Genomic DNA, 16,492 nt, shown 5'->3' on the forward strand with positions numbered 1-16,492 from the left:
GCTGCATGTTCAAGCTATCATGAGCGTCCTCTGTTGAAGCTCCAGTGAAGCTGATGGATTATGAAGTTATTTTAAATGCTCTGGTGTGGTTTGAGATGAAGGCTCACATGCTGGTTTATTATCAGGGTTAAATCTCTGCCCAACTCCTCATCCACATCAGTGCAACAAAACCTGCTCAGTCAAAAGCAGCAGCACCTGGTTCCTTTCATTCCAAAAAACACAGACTCACAGCCTTACAAGTTAGGCTCACACAATGTTTGTTTTGCTACAAAAGTGCAGGCCTACAAGCCAGGGTTGTTTTTCAGAAGGTTAAAGGGTGTTTGTATGTACTTTATGCATTCATAAAAGAAGAAATCTAGGAGAGATACAAACAAACTTCTACAAATTGCATCTCTGCCCTGTAGGGTGCTTAAAACACCAACCAAGACTTGAAAAGATGTCTTGCTGCCTGAAAAAGGTTGAATTTTGTTTCTCAGCCTCCTGTGGAGTAATACAAAGCTTTCTATGAAAAGTTCTTATTTCCTTGCATTTTCTTTTTGTTTCCCCACAAAGCAGAAACCTCTGCTTATTTCTCATTCTTTGGTGAAAAAATCATAAAACGTTTTCCCCAAACATATTGTGGAATATATTCAGTTTATGATAGGGACTGTCCTAAAAAGACATGTGCTTGTATTGAAAAGCTTTTTTCCATTAGCACTTCTTAGATGAAAATGTCTTTATTTTTTAAACCTTCTGTTGAAATCTCTTGACAGCATTCTAGCTTTTATTTGCTCTTTCCAATGCCATCACTAATTTTTTCTAAGTTAATTTGACCAGGGTTTCTCAGGACTCACTCTCCTCAGGTGAATTTACTGTTCCCTTCAGCATGGCCCTTTTTTTCTCTATCTCTAATCTTTTCCATGCTTTATTAAATTGTATGGTCTTACACCATCTTTCCCCATGCTCCTGAGCAAAGCCTTAATTAATTTATTTAAAATTTATGGCACAGTCTCCATAAATCTCTTGTTACATCTTGGAAATTCATAATAAAGCTTTCAGATTCCAGAGCTTTTTCAGTGCTCTGGGATATGATTTGTAAATCCATTTCATTTTCCCATCTGAAATAGGCATCTTTGCTATTTGCATTTATGCCACCTTTATAAATATTCTAATGTATGGACATGGAACTGCTGCAGGATCAGGGCTAGTTCTCCTGTGCACAGGAGCAGGTGCAATCTTAATTTCATTTTCTGCCTCAACAGTTTGCTCAAGCAAAAATTAGTCAGGGTTGAACTGTATTTTCCAGTGTTGACAAATAAATTCTTCACTGACTTAATAAAGCACAAGTGCACTTACTTACAGATCCATCACACTGGAGGGGAAAAAGATTTCAAATCTTCTAGAAAAAAAAATCCTAAATAATCTTTCTACTTGTGAAATAAAAAGGTCAGCATGATTGGGATTTTTGCAAATCCTTCCTGATTACTCTTTAAGGTGTCTTTCCCTATTGCCCAGACTCTGCTGTGTAGGATGAAAAAGCTGCTGACTGGAGTGTGTGGGAAGAGGCTGAATTATGGTTCTCAAATTGTATCTGGGCTGCTCTGCTCTGCTTGTTGGCGTCCCTGGCAACCTTCTGCTTTCACCGTGTCACTGAACTCTGCAGCTGTCTCTGCTTAAGGTCCCTCTTTTCCCAACAACTTAACTTGGTTTAGTGGAAAGCTGAGCTTTGATTTCTGCCATTTGCCTTGCTCCTTTTTTACATCTCAGTGATTTGTTTTACTTTTTCACTCTTGACTTTTTTTTTCCCCCTTTTGCTTTCCCTGAAGCAGCTCCTTGTGACCTTATCTCTTTTATACAGTTTAGAATAACCAGGTAATGAATTTTGAGAGCAAAGTGAAGCAGCCCTGAGGTTCAGAACTTTTATTCCATCAAGCCAGATTATCAGATTACAAACTGCATTTCCAGTCCTTATTTCAGGCACCCTTAGAAAGACCTTGCCCACTCTACTGGTTACATTAGGCTTGCATGTGTATATTTTTTATATTTTTCTGAGTTGACTTTATACGTTGACATGTTATTTCTCAGGCTGTTTATTGGCATATTTCCATCTTAATACTTCTTTCTTTGACTTTCCAAGTTTCTGATTCCTAGCAAGTGGAGCTCTCAGTAATGTTCCAGCTGCACTGGGAGAGTTGGGGTTTTTTTTGCTTTAAATAACAAGCATAGATGTCAGTCTTTATTGTACAAATGACAGCTAAACTATGGCTTATAAAAAGGTCCAGTAACTTTCTTCTGGTAGTCTGACAACTCTGTGCAGTGCCTTTTGTGTATGTTTGACAACAGAAATATCATGTTCTTCTGCTTCTTGCCTCTAACACAGGGTTTCCATAGAAACATCAGCTGAAATACCCAATAATTTAGCTATTAGTGTGTTCAGTCCATAACAGAAGAACCTTAAAAACCATCCAGCCTGAGAATAAATAGCTAGGAAATATTTAATGTCTCCACGGGTAAGGTATAAAACATATCCTACTAAAGATGATATTTAAGTTTCATCTCAGGCAGAGCTGAGCTGTGGAGGAGCAGATGTGTGGCAAAAACCCGTCTGCAGCTCGGTGGGGCGGCTGTGGCCTCGCTCGGGCTGTAGATGGCACTGGCGCTGCACAGGAAAAGCTGAGCTCTTCCAGCCCCTCCCTAGGAAATTGTTATCCCAGAAGCGTTTGGAAGCATGTATTCCATGGTAGGACTTGGTAAGGGTTTGGTAGAGTTCTGCTTTCCCGAGGATTAGAGAGAAACATGGAGGGAGGTGTTGGATTTTTTTTTTTCCTTTGTGAAATAGTGCTTTGAAAAGCAGTTGGAGCTCATGAATGAATGAGGACCTATGATATAAAACCAGTCAAAATTGCTTTTATTGTATCTCAGATGTTTAAATTTTCATCCAGAAGTGATCCCTTTGGCAAACTTGTTTGCCAAAACAAACAAATACCACTCTTAGGTCTCTATTGTTTTTGAAGCTGAGCATTTGAAATACAAATTGGTGAGTGATAGAGATCAAGGCTCTCTGAAATCCTTCAGACAAGTCCTTTCCAGGTTCCCCTGAGTGTACTCAAAGCCTGTAGCAGTAGGCATCCCCCTTCCCAAATCTGGGGATATAGTGGAGGGAAGCCAAAGAGGAAATGGAAAGGGGAGAGAGAGAGAAGTGTTATTTATTAGCAATCAGGAGAAATCTCAGTTCCCAAATGGTGAACTTAAAAATATAAAGGGTCTCAAGAAGTGATTTGTTTTTGTTACAGCCTTCACAGATACTTGTTTAAACATTTTAAAATGTTTAAACCTGCACACTGAAAAAAACCTCTAAATTCTCAAAGGGAGTGGAAGAACTTTGCTGTTAAAGTTGAAAAAATGCAAAAAATACCCTTGTGCAGGGAAACAAATTTAGCAGCCTGTCAAGATCAGCTGTAAAATACAAGTCTTGCCATATTGATTTAAAGCTCCACAAATACTAGGACAAATTAAGATATCATTATTTGCACATAAGAATATAAATGGAGAATAGGACTTCTGGCTATCCAAGGTAACACAAGCCATGAAAAAAAGTCTTTTCATAATTTGCTCATGGAATGATAATGTTTTTCAGTGAGGTATTGATGTGTGTTCATAAAGTCTGAAGTAGAGTAAACCCTCTTTACTGATGGAGGGGAGGAGCAGAGAAGGACATAGGCACAAAAGTGATTTGTTTGCAAAGTAACCTGAACAGGCAAAGGGACTTTCTAAATTTAGAGTAATCAGCTCTTTGGAATGGAAATATTTGATAACCTTCTGAAAAACAAGGCAAACACTGGCTTGCCTTTTTTTTTTTTTTTGGAAACCTATTAATTTTAGTTTTCTTAGCATGTGATATTTTCCTCTCCAATGTAAACTTGCAGAGTAGCCATGTTATTCCTTCCTGTTTTTTAAAAATATCTTTTGGAGATCCCAAGTGCTCCTGCAACTTTGTTCCTGGAAGATGTGCTGCAGCTGTGTGTCTGCCAGGCAATAGGCAAGGTAAGTCCTTAGACCTGGTGTACTTGGAGCAGCCTCTGTTCACCTGTGAGTAATTATCTCATCTTCTAAGGCCCCAAATCCTACTGATTTTTTAGAGATTATGAAAAATTAGATACTAAATTATAATTTCTGCCTGAGAGCTGCATCGGAGATAGTTTTCAAATGTTAAGCAACCCTTTTCTCAAGTGAGATCTGAGGAGTTTTTTTCAAGAAAGAGAAATACGGGGGGGTGGTAGAAGGGGGAATACAATGGGTATATTCTTTTGAAATCCAGCACAGTAGTTTTGAATTCGTGCTGTGTTCACACAATGTTCAATAGAAAGGGCCTTAATGATAACTGTAAATGAGGAGCAAGCACATAATTATATCTGATAGCAAATTTTTGCAAGGCATCTGTGCAGTTTTCTTTGCTAGGTGTGAAAGACAGGCATGGAACTGTGAATGATCAAAACAAAATGAGGCAAACCATCTTTTCTAGCATTAGCATGGAACTGAGGCACAGCTGACAATTGATTTTTTTTTTTTCTGTATTAGGGTGTGTTTTTTGAGGTAGTTCATTAAAAGCTGATGCCTGAAGTTGTTTGCATTTCCCATTGATCTGTGTGCACTCGGTTCATTTCATGTTCAAATCATGGTCTTGCTGCTTTCAGCTGTAAGGCCCCGCTGCACCAGGACCCTCCTGCTCAGGCATTAACTCCTTCTGATCCCGTTCCAAAGCTGCCTAACGTGTTTCCAAGGCAGGGGGAGCAAGGATGCGTGAGGGCGCTCGAGGAGTATTTTGGCTGATGCATCTCTGGTGACACCTCGTGGGATGTTTCACAGAATCGCCTACGGCTTTTTTGGGCAAGGAAGAAACTGCAAGGTTCGTTGAGCAAAAAGGTGCCCAAATAGTGGCATACACTTAAACCTCTGCATTCACCTATAATTAAAAATAAACTATGCAGATAAACTTTCTCATGTTGAAGTTGTCCTTCCTTAGTCCATTGAGGTGTTAAACCATTATGGATATATTTGGAGATAGATCTGTATATATATAATCTATATCTAGATAATATTATCTAGAAATAAATTTGAACTTGTGGAAATAAACATATTCAGATTCTCTTTAGAGTGAGCCAATGAGAATGGGAATGTTGCAGATGAGCTGCAGCTGGCATGATTTAGGTGTACTCAGTACACAGCTTGTTGTCCTGCCTGGTAAAGGTTTGATGTTCTGAGGAAAAACTGGCCAGGAAAAATATCCCAAACAATTAAAATTCTGTTCAAAAATGAATATTTAGAGAACTTTAATTGATAAAAGTGGTGGTGGTTTTCATCTACTGGTAAGATCTTCTTTTCCTATTGAGTGACATTGGGTAACTGTTTTGGCTAGATGTGCTGAAAGCTTTGTTGCCTGTTACTTGCTCTTGTTTTGTGGAGATGGCCAAGTCTGGAGGTGACCAAAATCTCCTGTAGAGAATGTAAAAAAACCTGGATCTCTTTTATGTTCTTAAAGTTCTGTGCTGGTCAGAAGATGAATCCCAGCTAACCATGGGGGAACAGAGCAGGGTTGGTTTTTTTTGACACAGACCATTTCTTTAGAAAAATTTGAACCAAGTTGATATAATTGGAACCAAATAAAAATTTGAATTGTTATTGATAGTGCTGTGGGTGTGGAGATTATAGCAGGGGAGACGGAGATGTAGCAAGATAATTGCTACATGAGGAGAATTTGGGTAAGAGGGCTGAAAAGAGATTTGAAAAAGATTTACTGTTTCTTACTTGCTCAGAAGAATTTTTTCTGCCTGTTCATAAGTATAATGAATGGAAATTTAGCTTGATCCTTTACTGACTGAGAAGGAGGAATTGGATACTTCTAGAAAATGCTGTGGGTTGTCTTCCAGCACAGCCCAGCCTGGACTGGGGTTTGTTTGTTTGTTTGTTTTGTCTAAACACTCAGCCTTTCCTTCCCTTGCATGCCTGGTCCCTCTGGCTTTCTCCCCCTCCCTTAGCCATTGCAGGCTTCTGTGGAGTTGTGTGATTAGTCCTTTAATTGATGCCCTTGATTCCATTGGGAATGTTCTTTGTTTCCATGTCTTTTCCCCAGATGGAAGCACTGGGCCAGCTGAGCCTGAGAAAGGCAAAAAGGGAGTCTCTAACACCTGAATCCATGAGTCAGTTCAGAGGCCCTCTCCTATTCAGAGACCATCCACAAAACTCTGCTGTGAAAGAATAACAGCTTTACCAAGGGGTGAGTTTGATCTCTAGTTTATATAGTTATTTATAATACACAAACAAGGTGGGGGAGGCTTTGGCCAGGTCTTCTTCTGCAGCTCCTGTGGAGAGATGAAGCTGTTTTACACACCTTATATTGCTTTCCTTTTAATTCATGTATATTGATACTTCCTGCTTGCTTCTTGCTTTCCATGCCTGGCATTTGAAAATGAGATATTTGAGTTGTTGCTCAGTTGTGTGGTGTTTTGTTTTGCATGCAGATAGCAGGTAACAGGTAGAGGGCAGAGGCAGAAGACAGATTGGCCTGTTGGTGTTACCTCCACTTTCCATCTCTCTGTAGTGAAGAATTAGAACTTTTGTAGCCAAATTTAGTACAAAGCTGATACCTAAAGCAGTTCTTGTTGGGGGCTGAGTGCAGGAGGACCATGAAGCTGGGCAGGTTTCATTCTCTCCTGGACTGAGGCAGACAGAAGTTGTGACTTGGGGAGGAAGCACTGTGGTCCAGTGGGAGAACAGCCCTGGGTTCAGGCTCTGCCTGCTCATCTTTCCCCAAAAACCTGATGCCACTGCAAACTTCCTGGTGTGCCAGTGCCCTGAAAGCCTCACCCACTGGGTGAGCACTGTTACTAAAAATCCTGATTGCTGGCATCAGTATTCAAGGCAGGAGGCAGCTCCTTCCTATGAACAGCCTACGTAGGAAACAGCCCACGTAGTTTGCAGCCACTCTCCTGCCTTCACTGCACAGGGGAGTTTATCCTTACTAGAAACAGTAACTTGCAAGTGACCTTCATACTTACTGAAAGCAGCAGAGCTTGCCTGTGACTCATGGAAGGAGCCCAGGTATTGGGGAATGTCAGCATTTCCCTCTACTGCCTGGTCCAGCAGTCAAAGCAAGCCTAGTTCTGTGTCAGGTTCCATATTGAAGGTGATGTGTGTGATGGCTCTGTACCTGCCAGAATCCAGAATGAATCAAAAGCTCCAAAACCACTGCTGGCTGCTCAAAACAGCTCTGTGCTGGCTCGGCTGGGTTTCAGAGTGAAGCCTCATACTCTGGTGTGTGTCTCACTTCAGTTTTGGAAGAACAAATCCAGTTTGGATTGTGAGCCTCCAGCTGAAATAAAAGCCATTTTTTCTGTAGCTGTATTGCCTCCCTGAGTAATCCTTGGTCTCCCTCTTTACTGTGATCTTTGATGATTTTTGCCTCCTGTGATGTTCATTGGTGCTTTACTTCAGCAGGAAATCCCCTTTTTAAAAAAAATAATGCCTTGTGATGAGTCACTGCTGCTGTTTGCTTCAAACTGAAGGGGGTTCCAACTCTGAAATTGTATTATTGCTAAAATAGAATCCTGTTCCATTGCGTAGGTTGCAGTTGAAAGCAGAGAAAGGCCTGGGGGAGTTGTAGGGTGAGCAAGCAGTGTTGCTGCTAATTTGTTTACTAGGGGTCTAATGGCAATTCCAGTAACAAGTAAGCAGCCTAGGAGTCTAGTAGAGCAAAACCCATCTCTAGCTGAAAAGTAGTTCTGTATCTCTCAAGCTGAGCATAAAGAAGCAAAAAACCAGCCCCCAAACCATAATAGTTTGTGAGTTTCTAGCAAAGGATATTAAGATCCATTCAGTAAGAAGCATAGTTTGGTTTGGGCTTTTTTTGTGTGTCTGTGTATGTTCATTAGGGATTCAAAATTGAATTGCTTTAAGAATGGTTCTTTTGGACGTGGAAGATTGCTTTCAATTTTGTTCCTTCATTAGAAATCTGGCTATCCTCATCTCTGTGTTACTGGTGGTGTAGGCCTGCTGCTTGAAGCTGCAGTGTTCTGAAACCATAGTCTATCACTTTCTTTCATCTGAAGTAACTGCTGCAGAACTCTGTCATGCTGGAGTTTTGACCAATTTCCAAATCCCTGTGTGTGCATACAGGAGATGGAGATTGTAATTTGAGGTAGGCTTTGGTCCTGTCAGGGATGCAGGTAATCCAGGTCTATCCTCTGAATGCTGACTTTGCACCCTCGTTCAGCTCTGGATTTCCTTCCTTATTTTCAGAGTTCACCTGAGAGCTTCTGCAAGATACAGCAAAACACCCCCCCAAATTACAAAAGGCACCATTTGAAGGCATTTTGTGTCAATGTGTTCAATATTAAGATTTTGAAGGCTGTAGTTAGTGAGCATTGAAAAGGACCATGAGGCTGCTGATAGCACCACAGTAACACTTGAGTTTGAAGGGAGTCTCACTACTGGTTTTACAGCATATTGCTGGAAAGGAAATAAGTTAATAAAAGCCACAAAGATGTACAATTTCCCATAGCCTTTGACTAATGCTGTAAGACAGAGAGCAGTTAAAAAAACACTCTGAGCTGAAGGTTGGGGGATTTCCTTGGGAAGAATACTTGGAAAGGGCCTTGCTCTGAACCAGACTGGGAGGGAGACAGTTCCTGACTTCCTGACAGGAGTGCCTGTGCTGAATGGGAGGACAGCTCCATCCCTCAGCCCCCAAAATGCTTTTGGGTTAGCATCTCTTCAAAGGTCTTTCATGCTGAAGACTCAGAATCCCATAGCAATGCTCTATGATGTCTGATTTGCTTGGCTGCAGTCCTCTCAGGTAACAGGACCAAAGGCTGAATATGCTTTTTTAGGAGTTGAGGTTGAACTAACCTTGAATGCTTGCCAACATTTAGAAGACTTACAAGTACTAATCTATCAGACTCACAGGCACTCTGCTGTGGCTTAAGGCTTCCTTCAAAATAGGATGCACAGAGAACTGCAGAAGCTTAGAGTAAGGTCATGATTAATAGGTGGATAAATATCCCTACATTCTAAAACAATCCTCAGTGTTTCATGTTTTTCCTAGGTTATAATTGCTGGGGAAGTACATAAGGGAAGTAGAACTTTGTTTGCTATAACATTTCAGTGCTCCAAGAACTTTCTTCTTTTTTTTTTTCTTCTTAAAGGAAAATAGAAAAGAAAAAGAACCCCACCTTATCTCCACTCCAGCAAATGGCTTTTCCTTACATCATTTATAAAAATTAATCATTTTAACAACTTTTTTCTTTGCTGTTCAAAGAAGTTTTACGTTTTTCTTGATTGTTCCCCAATGCCTATACACTGCCTCTGTCTATGTTTTATGAGTAAAATCTAAATAACACAAGGGTACAGTTTCCATAAAATTAAGGTCATATGAGGTGGAAATAGCAGCCTAAGATCAGGAGTTCCTTCATTTTTATAGTCCTTTTGGTTGCTAACAGGAAACAGCTCTAAGGCAGTTTTTGCTTGTAGGATATATAGGAGTGTTTGCCTTTATAGATTTTTGTGTGTGTGTGTGTGTCTACAGGCTTATGTGATGGAGAGCTGCCTTAGGAATATTTGGATCTGGCTTCTAACAGCCAGAGAGCTCTCTCTTGTGTGGTTATTAACTTTACCACACACTTGGAGAACAATATTGCAGAGTTGTAAGCAGATATTACTCTTGATTTCACAAAAAGGGAAAATTAGATTCATATGCTTCATGGGGAAGGTGGGGCAGACAACTTCTGCTTCAGTGCTCTGGGGACTGCTGGTGCTTGTAGAAAGGTCACCAGATCCTCCAGAGAGGCTAGGAAAGAGTACAATTCTCATCTGAAATGTAGATGTGTCACATCTCCCCACCTTCCTCTCCTCCCAAGTGCCTTTGCTCCTGTCCACCAACAGCCAGGATACCCCCTCTGAGATAGCCTCACTTCTCTTTGCCCTTGGTCAGCTGCAAACCCAGGTGGAGGCATCTTTCTCTATTCAGCCACCTGTACTGAGGGCAAACAACACCATCTCTCACTGGTTACATCAGAGTTTTTCTTTCTTCCTTTCTTCCTTTCTTCCTTTGCTTATTTTTTCCCTTTTATTTTTAGCCCAGACTCATGTTGTTGTCTATCACCTTATTTCATTCTCAGCCCTGTCTGTGGAGGTATCTGGGTGAACTTAGTATCTCATTGCACTTCTTGCTGCTGAGATAAAAATCAGAGACCAGAAAAACTTAGTTTTGTGGTACATCAAGTTGTTGAGAAAATTGAGTCCTCTGGGATCTGTGTCTGATTTTATTTTTGCAGCTCAGCCAAGAAATAGCAAAAGGCAGGGAAGTGTCTGCAACTTGCAGGTTTTTGCAGTCCCTGAATCTGGGTGAAAATGCTTTGCTTCCTGCAAAAATACCATGTCTCCGTGTAGTAAAGGTCACTTTTCTGTCAAACCACTAAAAGTTGCTTGAAGATGTCATTGACGTAGAGAGTAGTAAATTTAGAATAGCTCCAGGGCTGACTTTTCTCTCTTGGTAATTGGCAAGCAGGTGAAAGTGTGTATGGATAGGGAAGAAATCTCTCAGGAGTTGGTGCAGAAAGAGAAAATTCTTTCTTGGAGGATTTAGACACTGCTTAAAATGAGGTTTAATTCTAGTTTGGACCAGAATTTAAACTCTGCAGTACTTCAGTAAAAAATGCAGTAGTGGAGACCAGTGGGTGGGAAACCAACTCAAGGTGGCCTTATTGCCAAGAAAAAAGTTTTGTAGTCAAACCTTCCTGTGACACCAAGCTGCATGCTTTAAGTTTGTGGGATTGACAAATGTGATGGAAGGGATGTTCCCACAAACACAAAATGGGATATTCCCATGATCCCACAAACTTTGTTCCTGCTGGAGCCTGCTGCTGGCCTGATGTAAAGCCTGTTTTCGTGCTTGATGTTGTATCAACTTCATGAGCATCTTCAGGAAAATCCAGTGAAATAGCTTAATATATTTGAGTAAAACCAAGAAATTCATAGAATCACCATCTAAGACCTCATGAAGGAGCTGTGGCATTTCCAATTTTTCCATAAGGAAGTGAGATTTTGTTGTGGGTGGTCTTCTGTTCACAGCTAAGCAGTAAAAACACACAGTGAGCAGGAACAAAATGGGTGGGAAGCGCCTTGACTTTTAATACATCTCAGGCAAAAGCTGTTTTATTCCAAACTAAAATCAAAGCAGTTCACTAAAATTTAGGGTAGAGCTGGGCAGCAACATCTCCTTCCCTCAGAAAGCAACTTCTGTGAGCACAAAAATATATTTTAATAGTGTTTGAAGAGTGGATAAGAGATAACCTCACCTTTAAGTGTTTAGTTCACCTCGCAAACCTGACAGCTGGGACTGGCTGTCTCACTGCTACTTCTTGATCCGGGGCATGTGAACCTGTTCAAGACATAAGTAACTGAAAAAGAGCAGCCAACCTACTTGTGAGTGCAGCAGAAGAGAGAATTTTGGCTTGAGAGAGCCCTGAGTGCGTGGGAGCAGTTCTGATTCGTGCACCAGAGAGAGGAGGACAGCTGCAGCCAGCCTGGGAGTAAGGAAGGATTCTGTGGAGGACGGCAGAACAATCAGCAGAACAATCTGCTAATGCCCTGAGCATGGTATCAAAGTGTCAGCTTGGTGCTGAATCTCAGAACATTTCTGGGCAGCAAATCTGTCTTAAGTTGCCTCTCCAGAATACTGGAGTCCCAAAGTGTTTTGAGCACTATTGAAATTGCTTCCCCCCCCCCCCAGTCTTCTTTCTTCTTTGTAGTGCTCTTTTCTCTCCTGAATAATACTTGCATGTCAATTAAGCCTTTTACAAGTCACCAAGGATCTGGTGTTTTAAGCTGTTGTCTTTGCATTATATTAAATTTTCTCTAACTCATTTCCTTATTTTTCCCCTATGGGAAGCCCCTAAACAAGCAGTTCTTCAGTGGACAATAAAATAATTTGAATGGCAGCCATCCAGCCTGGCCTTTTTCTAGATAAGTGGTTGGGGTATGCCAAGAACCAATGAAATTTTTCTTGTTCAGTTTTGTGTGGTATAGCCAAAGGGGTTTTCTTCTTCTGAATGGGGGCAGTGGGAAAGTCAGGTAAAAGGGTGATTTCTGCTGTACCCCCACAGTTTTCCACTGGAGGTTAAAAGAAAGGGTTCCCCCTTCAAATTTTCCATTGACTGTTTTTCTCTGCCTCCAGCAAACACTTTGTTGTGCCTGCCTTGCTGTGCTGAAAATGTCAATACTTTCATATCACCAATGTTTACTGGAGGTAAAAAAGTAAACCCTCTAATTGTTTGAGTCAGGAGGGCTGTGAAGCTGCTGTTGAGAGGAAAGGAAGGGCCCACATGTTCATCTCCTCTTCTCTGGAAGCAGGAAGGATGCTGTGCCCTGTTCCCCTCTGCTGCAGAGATGGAGCATTCACATCCCTGCCTGTGCCTGCTTTGGGCGTGGCTGGTTTGCTTCCCGCAGAACAGGAAATGTCGAGGCTCAGAAGGACTCCAGTTCAAATATTGGTGGTTTGCATTTTATTCAGGGAATGTTTCCCAGAATCAGTTCTCATCTTTGGTCACTTCTCTTAGTTCATGGGATGCCATAAGAAGGCACCTGACCTTAAAGCCTTAAGAGTCTTGGCTTTGCCTTGTCATGCATGAGGAAGAAAGTGGCTGTTCCTGGCGTCCCTGGCAGAAACCACAGTGGTTCTGTTGAACAGGTGATGGATAATAAACCCAGGAGCTGCACACAGGCCAAGTTTTAGTTTAGCACCATCATTGCTGAGCTGACAGGTGCTGACAAAATGACAGCCATGCCCTGAACTATTTCCAGTCCCATTGCAATTAAGCATGTTGGTCAGTGCAGAGGTGAAAGCTGTGTTGGAGTGCAGTGAAAGCCAAAACCACAGAAGGCTAAATTCACTGTGTTCTGTGTGAATGCATTGCTGAGTAATATTTAATGCTTTTCCCTTCTTTTTCAGTCATCCAGTGGGAAAAGCATTTTTCTTCAGAGGATTACTTCTTGGCCTTTGATTTCTTTTGCTGCTTGGATTTGAGTATGTGTCACTCGCCTCCCAGCACTTTGCTACTGAGCCTTTGCTGGGTTTCAAACGTCCCCTGTTGAGGCTGTTCAGCTTTTTATAATTGTACTTGTGTAAAATTAAACAAGAGGTCAGGGTAAGAACAAGTGAGGTCAGGGTAAGAACAAGTGACTGATGTGGAGCTGAGTGTACAGGATGCTGTTCTGAGACATGGAAGATGTTGATGCTGTTGCATTTTTAAAAAATTTATTTTAAGCAGGCAGCCAGTAAATCTGAGCTCTTTTTGGTAAATATGTGAACCATCAAACTGAATTCATGAGTATTTTGTCTGAGAAAGTGACAGTAAATGCTTCATATGGAGTGGAACACGATTATTCCAAAAGACTTGGGAAATCACCCTGCATCTCCACTACTTAAACAGGAGGTATAAACACAGTTAAACTCCCTTCAGGAAAAGGCAGGGGAAAGAATTGGACGTTGGTTTCCCACATCCTGATCCTGACCCTGGCCTGTTGTTTCCGCTGTTATAGTTACAAATGCCTGCAGAATAGTTTTGTTTGAACAAACCTGCAGTGAATTGAACATGAATTTTCAAATGACTGCTCTCTGTGTGCATGTGAGGAGCTGAGTAAGTGCTTTGACAGAAAAGCTCCACCCTGCTCTCCTGAGCAGCTGAGATATTTCTGCTGGGAGGACAGGAATGCTCTCAAGGCAGTTGGATCACAAGTATTAGAGCAGGAATCTCCTAAAAATCTCACAGGGTTTTGAGTCTTCAGCGTAGAACTGCACAGGTTTTGTTGTCATCAAAACCGAAACTGATACACCAATCAGACTTAGAGATGAGTATTTTTCTGAGCTTACCTATCGTGAATCTCTCACTTGTAAGTGACAGCACGATAATTTTTATCGTCTGTGAAACTTGATTAATCAGCTCCTGTGTGCAGTGGGCTATAGCCTGGAATGAATAGTAGATTCTTGAAAATGCTGCATCACTTCTTTTCTGGTGAAGGGGAGACATTTCTGCAGCCTTGACCTCTACAAGCACTCTTCCTCAGAATGAAAACCAGATACGATAGGGAGGTGTTTCTGGTCGGGGCAGAGCTGAATGTCACTGCTGATGAGGAGACTGTAGCTGGTCACACTGAGCAGTGATTGTGTAAGAAAAACCTTTAGAATAAACTCTAAATAAAAATACATTCCTAGAAATGGCTCCTTGACCTATTTTCCCCTTACAGTAAATTATTCTGCTTCTAGATTGATATTTGTGTTCTGTTCACTTGGAGTTGATGCAGCTTTTCCACCATGGCAGACCACCCCTGTTCCCACAGAGCAGCTCTCGCTGGCTGTGTGGGTGCAGCGTTGTGTCACCGTTCCGTGCTTATCTGGAGAATGAGAGGGAATCCTCTGTGGTCTCTTACTAGCAGTGCTTTCAAGTAGATCTGTGTGGGCTGTGTTTGAGAGAGATGAATGTGCACTCAATGCTAGAATGACTTTAGGAAAGGGGTTTCCCTTAAGCCTGGGGTGTAGGTTAAACCTTGAGATATATATATATACACAGATAGACTTTTGCCTCCAAACCACTTGGTTCTCATTTGATTCAGGGAGCCTTTATTTGCTACTGGGATGTCCTAACCTGGCAGTGCAGAGGCAGACACCTTCCCTAAATATGGTGAGTAACATCTGCATTCATTGGAAATCTGTACTTGGTTAGGTCTCTTCCTAGCCTCAGATTGAAGTCATGTGCCTCTTTTCCCTTCTCATCTACCAAAAAGACCTCAAATCCAAAACCTGGTATTTTAAAGGTTTATTTTGTTCCTAAGTGGCTTTGTAATTTCTTCCTACTCTTTATATAGAATGACTACAGAAATGTTCTTTTATTTACTTTTCTGAATAAAGTTGGACAATGAAGAGTACAGCAATAGTAAAGGCTGTATTGCCATATATATTACTGACTATATTTAACAGTTATTATTTACCCCAATTATTTTGGGGTGAATTTAGTAGTACAAAGTTTCAGTGCACTTATACTGGGTTTGACCAAAATCCCTCTTTTTGGATAAGGTTTCTGCTGAGAACTTGGCAAGTTTCATCTGTTTTGTGGAGTTTGGGATGTTCCCTGAGCTCCTGACTTCTTGGAGCAGGCACAGGATTCCCTTAGGCAGCTTTATCGTTAGGACATCTACTACAAATTATTTTCTATAATCCACATAGCTTTGGGGAATGGGCTAGGTGATATTTTGCTTGCCTTGTGGCTGTAAATTGGTATTGAATCTGCACCTCAGAAGTTTGAATGCATCCTAACCTTGAGTAAAGAGTACTTGGAGATGCAGTATTGAAACCTCCTTTTTCCAGGCCCGTGCTGTTTGCTGCCAGAGGGCACATTGCTGTTTGTGCTGTGGCAACTGTAGGACATCTAGACTGTTCTACCTCCCTCCCAAAATGAACCAAAAGTTCTCATCTTCCCTTGGCTCGATTCTGGATCCTCAGGACATGGTGATATGCTGCTGGCACAGCCCAAAATTCTGGCAGCAGCAGTACCACATCTCCAGAAGTGTGGGAGTGCTGGAATGTGTGGAAAGCCACATATGATTCCGAGTTGTTTAGGACTGGCCAAGAAATGCCAATGATTTAATGATTTTTGCTACTGGCTGCTTGGATTGTTCCTACCTTTCTGTGAGCTCTTTTCTTTCTCCTTTTTTTTTTTTTTTGTTGTTGTTGTTTTTGTTTGTTTGTTTGTTTTGGCAGAGCTGCATTCCTCTTCTAAATCAACTCTTCTTGTCTTCTTGCTGTTAAACTTCCCTTCATTTTGGTGCATTGCTTTTTGTAGCTAGGGCTGCGTCTGCCTTTTTTATGGACACGTGGCTCCTGTACTTGGAGCGATCTCCTTTCTGTTACTTTTTTATATTCTACCTCCTTATACTGCAGAGATTTGATTCCAAAGTCATGGATTTGATACTTCCTAACTTTTATCTCTTCCTTTGTATTGTACAAGAAAGTTTTGTCCTTTCCTGTCAGGACATCAGTTTCACTGCAGTGACGTCTCCATTAAAAATTCTTCAGCAAAAGCCCTACATTTTGGGTGCTATCAATGAGTATCATAGTTATTAATCTTACCTTTATCCTGCAGCATTTTTCCTTTTCACTTCTGTATTTTATCTTTCTCAAAGCTTCCTATCCATGCTTTGGTTGTGAATAACAATAAAGCCATTTTTTACTGCGTTATTTACAGTTGACATTTAACAAATAAGTAAATACTTCCTTCCCATCTTGCCCACCTCCAAATAATTTGTTGAGCAAATTAAAGTTGGACACAGAGAATGAGAGAACAGCATTGAAAAGATAGTAATTGTTGAGGGTTTTATTTTTTCAACATGTTATATAGTTTTTAAGAATTAATTTTTATTCCATTAACAATTTGCTTCCACAGAAATTGTGTACAGGAAGTGTGCT

General features: G+C 41.1%; 1 protein-coding gene across 1 annotated transcript in view; it reads left to right on the top strand.

Annotated features, from left to right (window-relative positions):
• Window positions 1-12,658: 12,658 nt before the first annotated feature.
• TNIP3 (TNFAIP3 interacting protein 3) overlaps window positions 12,659-16,492 on the top strand; it is a 40,811-nt gene continuing 36,977 nt past the window's right edge. Inside the window, exon 1 of the mRNA XM_054514597.1 lies at window positions 12,659-12,721. Within this exon, the coding sequence (XP_054370572.1) occupies window positions 12,659-12,721 (63 nt within the window). The remainder of the gene's footprint in view (window positions 12,722-16,492) is intronic.

Source organism: Molothrus ater, chromosome 4 (assembly GCF_012460135.2).
Source record: "Molothrus ater isolate BHLD 08-10-18 breed brown headed cowbird chromosome 4, BPBGC_Mater_1.1, whole genome shotgun sequence".
In the NCBI taxonomy this organism is placed as follows: Eukaryota; Metazoa; Chordata; class Aves; order Passeriformes; family Icteridae; genus Molothrus; species Molothrus ater.